At 40.0% G+C, this 10000-nt stretch overlaps 1 protein-coding gene across 1 annotated transcript in view; it reads right to left on the minus strand.

The window, feature by feature from the left end:
• The window catches only part of LOC123502794 (Down syndrome cell adhesion molecule-like protein Dscam2), a 144202-nt gene that overhangs the window by 48185 nt on the left and 86017 nt on the right, over window positions 1-10000 (minus strand). Inside the window, exons 6-7 of the mRNA XM_045252059.1 lie at window positions 7874-8005; window positions 4745-4855 (exon numbers count right to left, since the gene is read on the minus strand). Of these exons, the coding sequence (XP_045107994.1) occupies window positions 4745-4855; window positions 7874-8005 (243 nt within the window). The remainder of the gene's footprint in view (window positions 1-4744; window positions 4856-7873; window positions 8006-10000) is intronic.

Raw genomic sequence — 10000 nt, forward strand, 5'->3', positions numbered from 1 at the left:
ATTCCTTTCCTCTCCTTCTTTTTCTTCTTCTTCTTCCTTTCTCTTTCCTTTCCTTTCTCTTTTTCATCTTTAATTATCTCATTTTCGCTTTTTTTTCTTATATTTCTTCTCTTCTTGTTCTTCCTTTTATTCCTATCTTCTTTTTCTCTTCTTCTTCTTTCCTTCCTTCCTTTATTTTCTCTTTCTTCTTTTCATCATTATCTTATTTTCACTCCTTCCTTCTTGTTCTTCCTTTTTATTCCTATCTTCCTTTCTTCTCTTCTTCTTCTTCTTTCCTTCTTATTTACTTCCTTCGTTTCCTTTCTTATTCTTTAACTATTTGATTTACTCTCTTGTTTCCTCCTTTCTTCTTCCTTATTCCTATCTTCCTTTCCTCACTCATCTTCTTCTTCTTCTTCTTTCTTCTCTTCTCTAGTTATTCTATTTACTATCCTTTTCATCCTTTTCTTTTTCCTATTCTTCGTTTTCTTCCTCTCTCTGTTTTCTTGCTTCTTTTTATTTCTTCCTCCTCCTTTTCCTCTTTCTTTTCCTTCCTCTCTTCCTTTCTGGTTCTTTTCTCCTTTTTCTCTATTTCTTTCTCTCTCCATTTCCTTTTTTTTGTTTGGTATATTTTTCAATCTCTTTTTCCTTTCTTTCATTTTCTCTCTCTCTCTTCTGTGTATATTCCTTTTTTTATTTTTTCTATATTTCTTCATTTATTCTTCTCTCTTTCTTCTCCTTTATTCTTTTCTTTCGTCTTATTTTTGTCAAGATAATTTTTTTTTACTTTTTTTCATTTTTCCTTCCTTTCCTTCTTTTCTCTTCCTTTTTCGTCTTCTTTCTTTGTTTTACTTCCTTTTCTTATCTTCTTTTCCTTCTTCCTCCCCCTTTTCTTTCTTCGTTTTTCTTCTTATTTCCTTCTTTTATCGTTTTTTTCTTTTCCTCATTCTGATTTTCTTTGTGTTTCTCATTTCTTCTTTATTCTTATCAAATACTTCTTCTTCTTCTTCTTCTTCTACTTCTTCTTCGTCGTATTCTGCATCTTTTACTTCTCCTTCCTCCTCCTCCTCCTCCTCCTTCATTTCATCCTATCTCCTCCTCTTCTTCTTCTTCCTTCTCCTCCTCCTTCATCTTCTTCATTTCATCCTTTCACCTCCTCCTCTTCCTCCTTCATTTCATCCTCTTTCTACTCCTCCTCCTCCTTCATTCCATCTTCTTTCTCCTCCTCCTCCTCCTCCTCCTCCTCCATCATTTCATCCTTTCACCTCTCCCTCCTACTCCTCCTCCTCTTTATTTCATCCTCTTTCTCCTCCTCCTCCTCCTCCTCTTCATTTTTCTGCTTCCTCTCTACTTCTTTTCTCTCTCTCTCTCTCTCTCTCTCTCTCTCTCTCTCTCTCTCTCTCTCTCTCTCTCTCTCTCTCTCTCTCTCTCTCATTTTCTTTATCGTTCCTTCTTATGCATTTTTATCAGTTTCTTCCTATTACTCCTTTATCATCAATTATTCTTCCTCTCCTCTTCGTAAAGTTGATTCTATCCCCGTAACATTTTGTCTTCTACTTCTTCTTCTTCTTCTTTATTTTCTCCTGCTCTTCCTCCTCCTTCTCTTTCTTCTTATTCTTTACTTTTTCCATATTGCATTTGGTTATATTTCCTCTCTTCTTTTCCTCCTCCTCCTCCTCCTCCTCCTCTTCTTCTTCCTCCTCCTCCTCCCTTTCCTTATCTTCCTTTCCTCTTTTCTATTTCTCTTTCTATCGCCCATATGATCAAAATCTTCTCCTCTTCCTCCTCCTCCTCTTCCTCCTCCTCCTCCTCCTCCTCCTTTTTTTTAATCATCCTATTTATCTTCACGTCCTGTTATTCCCAGTTCACTATCCTCTTCCTCCTCATCTCTCCTTTATTCCTGGCTATCTCACTTCCTTTTTTGCCTTCACCCGCTATTCCTCATCTTCGTGAAGCTGTCAAGGGAACAGAGAGAGAGAGAGAGAGAGAGAGAGAGAGAGAGAGAGAGAGAGAGAGAGAGAGAGAGAGAGAGAGAGAGAGAGAGAGAGAGAGAGAGAGAGAGAGAGAGAGAGAGAGAGAGAGAGTATTTTTCCCAACCATAAGATAAATAATAGGACACGATAAGTAATATTTTTCACACGTCAGTCGGAAAAGAGGAAAAAAAAGAGAAGGAAAAAAAATGTATCTTCTTTGTTAGGTGATTTTTCCTCCTCCTCCTCCTCCTCCTCCCTCTCCCCCTCCTCTTCCTGTTCCTCCTCTTCCTGTTCCTTCTCTTATTTGTCTGAAGATTAAAGAGGTTTCATTACATTGCCAGGAAACTATGAGAAGATTAGCTTGAAAAGAGAGAGAGAGAGAGTGTGTGTGTGTGTGTGTGTGTGTGTGTGTGTGTGTGTGTGTGTGTGTGTGTGTGTGTGTGTGTGTGTGTGTGTGTGTGTGTGTGTGTGTGTGTGTGTGTGTGTGTGAGAGAGAGAGAGAGAGAGAGAGAGAGAGAGAGAGAGAGAGAGAGAGAGAGAGAGAGAGAGAGAGAGAGAGAGAGAGAGAGAGAGAGAGAGAGAGTACATTACGAATGAAGGGAATAAAGATAGTGATAATGGGTAGAAAGAAAGAAAGAAAGAGAGAGAGAGAAAGAAAGAAAGAAAAAGAAAGAAAGGAAGGAAGGAAGGAAGGAAAAAATGACTCCGTTGATGGAAAAATCGTGGTTTTCTCACTTCAACAAAATTCCTCATTTTCTCTGCTATACATCCTTTTCTTCTTCTTCTTCTTCCTCCTCCTCCTCCTCCTCCTCCTCCTCCTCCTCCTCCTCCTCCTCCTCCTCCTCCTCCTCCTCCTCCTCCTCCTCCTCCTCCTCCTCCTCCTCCTCCTCCTCCTCCCTTCCTCTTCCTCTTCCTACTACTACTCCTCTTCTTTCTCCTACCTCTATCAATAATGTGTCTCCCTTCTTCTTCTTCTTCTTTTCTTTCTTCTTCTTCTTCTTATTCTTCTTCTTCTTCTTTTCTTCCTCCTCCTCCTCTTCTTTTTTTATTCTTTTTCGTCTTCATTATCCTTCTTCTACTTCTTCTTTTATCAATTCTACTTCATCATTTTTTTTCTTCTTCTTCTGCTTCTTCTTCTTCTCCTCCTCCTCCTCCATCTTCCTCTTCGTTCTATAACTAATACTGCTCCCTCCTCCTCCCCCCTCTTCCTCTTCTCTTCTACACACTCTTCTTCCCTCTTAAAAATTTCACCCTCCTCTTCTCCTTTTACTTCTTCTTCTTCTTTTTCAACCTCCTCCTCCTCCTGCTCCTCAAATTCTCCTCTTCTTTATACCCTGTCCTATCAAAATTTTGTGTCATTTTTTTCTTCTTATTTTTTGGCAAGTTTGGGCAGGGCATGGGAGATAGCAGGGCAGGGTAGGGTAGGCTAGGGAAGGAAGAACAGGGCAGGGCGTTGTAGGACAGAGTAAGGTTGGACAGGGTTTGGCAAAGGAAGTCAAGGCAGGGCAGAGGGAGGGTGGACGCTGTGATTGGTTGGTTGGTGAGTAAGTGGGTGGGTGGTGAGAAGCCTTCTTATGTTGTATCCTGTCTCTTCACCTACAGTTAGTTTTATTTATTTTTATTTTAGTTTCTTCTTTTCCTTTTCTTCTTTTCCTTCCTCTCTTCATTTTTTTTGTATTGTTATTCTGTTTGTTTATTTATTTTCTTGTCTTCTTTTCCTCCTCCTTCTCCTTCTTCTTATTCGATCTCTCTCTCTCTCTCTCTTCCTTCTTTGTATCCTTCTTCGCTCTATCACTTCGTCTCTTCACAATTCTGTCTTCTTCTTCTTCTTCTTACTTATTTTTCTTCTCTTCTCCTCCTTTACCTTCTTCTTCTTCTTTTTATACAATTTCTCTGTCTCTCCTCCTTTTTTTGTATCCTTCTTTTACTCTATCACTTCGTCTCTTCACAATCCTCTCTTCTTCTTTTTCTCCTCTTCATAACTTTACGCTCCTCTTCTCCTTCTCATCTTTACGGAATCTTATTTGCCTCCTCTTCCTCCTCTTCTTCCTCGTCTTCTTCTTCCTCTTCCTTCTCTCTTTTTCTCATCTTTCTTCTTTTTCTCTTCCTCTTCTTCTTCCTGTCTTTCTTCTTTTATCCAGTACTCTTCTTCTTTTTCTTCCTCCTATGCGCCCTCGTTCTTTCACATCTTCCTCCTCCTCTTCCATATCCTCCTCCTATCTGTCTTCCTCTACTTCTTCTTCTTTTCTTCTTCATTTATTTTCTTCTTCTTACTACTACTACTACTACTACTACTACTACTACTACTACTACTATTACTACTAATGCTGCTGCTACTACTACTACTACTACTACTACTACTACTACTACTACTACTACTACTACTACTACTACTACTACTACTACTACTACTACTACTGCTACTACTACTACTACTACTACTACTACTGTTACTACTACTACTACTACTACTGCTGCTACTACTACTACTACTACTATAACAAGAACAACAACTACTACTACTACTACTACTACTACTACTACTACTACCTTTCTTTCTCCTGCCATAACTTTCTTCTTCTGCCTGTTGTTGTTGTTGTTGTTGTTGTTGTTGTTATTGTCTTCCTTCTCTCATATTCCTCCACCTCCTCCTCCTCCTCCTTCTTCTATTCTTTTCCTCTACTCCTTCCTCACACCCACACCACCACCACCACCACCACCACCACCACCACCACCACCACCACCACCACCTAAGGATTCTGGACAGGTAACACTGGTTATGAAATTCCTACCTGCCGGCATCCGAGGCGGTGACCTGCCGTATGAGAAGAGACCCTCCGACCTGCTGGATCCTGCCGTCCTGAACCACTGGCGCCTCCACCTTCCCGGTCACGCGATGCCACCTGGCGGGACACGCGGGGAACACTCTCTTAGGGTGTGTGTGTTGTGTTAGGGTAGCTTAGGTTAGGTTTGGTGGTTTGTGTTGTTATTGTGCTGTCAGGGAGAAGTGTGTGTGTGTGTGTGTGTGTGTGTGTGTGTGTGTGTGTGTGTGTGTGTGTGTGTGTGTGTGTGTGTGTGTGTGTGTGTGTGTGTGTGTGTGTGTGTGTGTTATTTTCGTTTACTTTTTCCTTTCTAATCTTTTATTTTCGTTTACTTTTTCCTTTCTTGTTTTTTTTTTTCTATCTCTCCCTCCATTGGTCTCTCGCTTTTACTCACTCACTCACTCACTCACTCTCTCTCTCTCTCTCTCTCTCTCTCTCTCTCTATCTCTCTCTCCCTCTCCGTACTTATAACCTATCCATCTTCTTAGTCTGATTAATTTTCGCCTTCTACTTTATCATGTTACTTTACTTCTTACATCTTTTCTCCTACTCCCTCTCCGTTACCTTATTGCTAATCTTACCAATTTTTTAGTGTAGGAGGGAGAACTACCAATGACAAAAGTGAATATTAGAAAAAACAAAGGCCCACTTGAATTGTAGCCTCCAAGTTTGCTGTGTTACGACCGTCACACATTCATCTATTGTCACCTATAGCAAAACCAAAGTGTACTGCCCCATGAGGTGAGGCCGATAATCCCTACGATACACCCATATATTTTTGAGGCCGCCGTGGTGCAGTGGACCCATGCGTGATTTGGCGTCCGAGGGGTCTCCAAGCGCACGGGTTCGAATCCTGTCCACGGTCTGAGTGTAGGTTGGGCTTCCTCACTCAGGGGAACGGTTTTCTAGCGGGTGGGCTTTGAGATAGGAGGTACCACAAAAAGTATCCCATTTTAGCCCAGAAATTCCGTGAAAAGCCAACGTGGATTTCTTCACTACCATGACGTGTTTCTCTATACATTTTATTTACTATTTGGTGATTTTATACAGCTTTAGAAACTTATGTGGGATTAAAATAGTGAAGACTCTGGCCATCTCTCTCTCTCTGAAATCTCCCTATTAAAGCAGGATTTCACCAAGGGATTTAAAAATTACTTCAAAGAAAACAGCGAAACAGTCAATCGCTATATAAAGAACAGTTAACCTTTTTACTTTGAAGTATTGAATGATATATGGCAGTGATATATGGAGGTATTGAGGTATTTGTTCCATCATTCTGTCTGACGCTTTTTGACCTTTGTAGAGAGCCAGCACTCAAGTGGACCTTTTTTTTCATGTTTTCTTATTTTTGTTCTTTTTTTGCTCTTGGTTGGTCGTCTTTCTTACATTAAAAAAAAACATCGTAGGGGTTATCAGTCTCACTTTATGGCTCAGTACATTCTGGTTTTACTATAGTCAGGCTAACTTGAGGGTCGTTAGGCTAACTTTGGGGTCGTCACGCTAACTTTACGGTCGTCAGGGTAACTTTAAGGTCGTCAGGCTAACTTTGGGGTCGTTAGGCTAACTCTAGAGTCGTCAGGCTAACTTTAAGGTCGTCAGGCTAACTTTAAGGTCGTCAGGCTAACTTTAGGGTCGTCAGGCTAACTCTAGGGTCGTCAGGCTAACTTTAAGGGTCGTCAGGCTAAATCTAGGGTCGTCAGGCTAACTTTAGGGTCGTCAGGCTAACTTTAAGGTCGTCAGGCTAACTTTAAGGTCGTCAGGCTAACTTTAGGGTCGTCAGGCTAACTTTATGGTCGTCAGGCTAACTTTAAGGTCGTCAGGCTAACTTTAGGGTCGTCAGGCTAACTTTAAGGTCATCAGGCTAACTCTAGGGTCGTCAGGATAACTCTAGGGTCGTCAGGCTAACTTTAAGGTCGTCAGGCTAACTTTGAGGTCGTCAGGCTAACTTTGAGGTCATCAGGCTAACTTTAGGGTCGTCAGGCTAACTCCAGGGTCGTCAGGCTAACTTTACGGTCGTCAGGCTAACTCCAGGCTCGTCAGGCTAACTTTAAGGTCGTCAGGCTAACTTTAAGGTCGTCAGGCTAACTCTAGGGTTGTCAGGCTAACTTTAGGGTCGTCAGGCTAATTTTGAGGTCGTCAGGCTAACTCCAGGGTCGTAACACCTGTCAGCCATTTCCTAACACCAAACACTACTAGTTCTTTTTCTTCTTCTTCTTCTCCTTCTTCTTGTTCTTCTTCTTTCCCTTCTTCATTCTTTTATTCTACATATTTACTTATTTTTCTAGCCTCTCTCTTATATTTTCAGGCTATTTTCCTTACCATCATTTCTTTGACGTGTTCTTATTCCTCTTGGTCATTCTTATCGTCCTCCATTTTAATTCTCCCTCTTCCTTCTTTTTGTCCTCTTCCGAAATCTCCACTTAATTTTCATTGTATCAGCTGCTCAATCTATCCCTCCTCCTCTCTCTCTCTCTCTCTCTCTCTTTCCTCCTTATCCTTCTCTCCTTGTCTTTCTCTCCTCTTCCATTCTCCTCTCGTTTCCTTAATTCTTTTGGTTCAATTCTTCCTCCTTTTCTTCGCTCTCTCCTTCTTTCCTCCTCTCACTCGCATTTCCAGTTTCTTTAATAATTTCTCCTTCCTCTTCTCTTCTTTCTCTCTTTCTTCCTCTACCTCTTCGTTTCCTTTTAGCCTTTATTAATGCTTCTTGACTCTCTCTCTCTCTCTCTCTCTCTCTCTCTCTCTCTCTCTCTCTCTCTCTCTCTCTCTCTCTCTCGATTTTTATTACGTTTTCCTCCTAAATTCTGTTATCTCTCTCTCTCTCTCTCTCTCTCTCTCTCTCTCTCTCTCTCTCTCTCTCTCTCTCTCTTCCTGAGAATGAGTGAGTGAGTGAGTGAGTGAGTGAGTGAGTGAGTGAGTGAGTGAGTGAGGGGAGTGAGAGAGAGAGAGAGAGAGAGAGAGAGAGAGAGAGAGAGAGAGAGAGAGAGAGAGAGAGAGAGAGAGAGAGAGAGAGAGAGAGAGAGAGAGAGAGAGAGAGAGAGAGAGAGAGAGAGAGAGAGAGAGAGAGAGAGAGAGAGAGCAGAAGTAGTGTGAGATACTAACTGGTACTGCGGTATAGGGAAGCCTTGGGCGGCGCAGGGCAGCTCCACCGTGTGTCTGAGCGAGGCGGTGACGGAGGAGCGGGAGTCGGTGATGCGGGGTGGCACTGAGGACCGCGGCTCGTTCACCATCAGCCTGGAAAAAAAGAAAACATTAACCTCTTCAGTGCTATGACGTGTTTTCCTATTCATTCTGGTTACTATTTAGAGATTTTATACAGCTCTGGATGCATATGTTGGGATTAGAACAGTGAAAATTATGGCCATTAATCTTTTGACCTCTATACAGTCTTCCTGATGCAAATAAAATCGTCTAATCATACACAAAACTCAAGCTAATTCTGGTTACTATTTGGAGATTTTATACAACTTCAGAAATTTATGTTGGGATTAGAATAGCGAAGACTGTGACCCTTAATCTTCTGACCTCCATAGACCCTTCCTAATGCAAACAAAATCGTCTAATCATACACAAAAATCAAGGTAAAATGCGTCTCAGTACTGAATGGGTTAACAACAATTACATACAAATCATTACACGAGATTTTTTTCTGTATTTTCCTAAGAGGGACACTGGCCAAAGGTAACTAAAATGTCAAAAAGGCCACTGTAGTACCAGTTCTCAAGAAGTCAAAAGGATTACAGAAAAATGGAGAATAAAAGCCTTGAAACCTTCCTCTTGAAAATACTTAAGTCATAGGAGGGAGGAAACACAGAAGCAGGCAGGGAGTTCCAGAGTGACGACACCCAGATGATAAGAACATGATATTGGAAAAAATGAGGATTAAAAAGGATTCTAAATTATTAAAAAGGATTGAAACATGATTACGAGTTGTTACAAAAAGATAGATAAATATGAATAAAAAAGGATCACAGAGGAGAGGAAATGACATCATGAAGAAGTTAGAAATATGAGTGGCCGAAAAGGGTTACAGAATATTATGAAAGGTCAGACAATAGAAGAAACAGAAGACAAAAAACAAAGAGAGGATTAAGAAGGATTATGAATTATTAACCCCTTCAGTACCAGGACAGGTTTTCATATTCATTCTGGTTATTGTTTTGATTTTCTTTCTTTTTTTTTATACCAAGTGGGCTTTTCACAGGAATTTATGGGCTAAAGAGTATACTTTTTTGTGGTACCTCCTATCTCAAAGCCCACCCGCCAGGAAACACTTGACCCGAGTGAGGAAGCCCAACCTACACTCGGACCGTGGACAGGATTCGAAGCCGTGCGCTTGGAGACCCCTCGGACCCCAAAGCACGCATGGTTCCACTGTACCACGGCGGCCGATTTTATACAGTTTCAGAACATTATATTGGCTATTAATCTTTTGACCTTCATAAACAATTCCTAATGCAAGTAAAATTGTCTAATCACACCCAAAATAAAATCAATGTAAAAATGCGTCTCAGTACTGAAGTGGTTAAAAAGAGAATTGAAACATGATTGTGAGTAGTTACAAAGGAGTTAGACAAATATGAATCATTACAAAAAGGAACAAGATATTATGAAAGGTTAGACAATAGAGCTTAAGAGAGGTCATTGATGATAAAGGTTTGGAAAAGAATAAGTAATAATTCACAAATATATCAAAGTGGTTATGAATTATTGAAAAAAAAAAATACAGGGATCACTACAAGGCATTACACAACACAAATTAATTAGAAAGTATTGAAGAAAAAGATGAAAAAAAAACGTCTTACTGGTTATTGGATTACATCAAAAAGCATTACAAAGGATCTCGAAGGATTAAGGATTACAAGAGGATTACAAAATGGTCTGAATTACTAAGAATATCACTGCAAAATACTAAAAATGAATGAAAAAGGATGAAAAACAAAACAAAAGATTGTGAAATACAAAAAAAAAATAAATAAATAAATAAAATTGAACAAGGATAATCACAAGGCATTAAACAACACAAGTTAATTAAAAAGTGTTGAAGAAAAAGATGAAAAAAACGTCTTAGTTATTGGATTACATTAAAACCATTACAAAGGATTAAGAAGGATTAAAAAGTACAAAAGCGCTCTGAATTACTAGGAATATCACTGCAGAATACTAAAAATGAATGAAAAAAGGATTAAAACAAAACATGAGATGAAGATTGTGAAATATAACAAAAAA

This window comes from Portunus trituberculatus, chromosome 12 (assembly GCF_017591435.1).
Source record: "Portunus trituberculatus isolate SZX2019 chromosome 12, ASM1759143v1, whole genome shotgun sequence".
NCBI classification, from domain to species: domain Eukaryota; kingdom Metazoa; phylum Arthropoda; class Malacostraca; order Decapoda; family Portunidae; genus Portunus; species Portunus trituberculatus.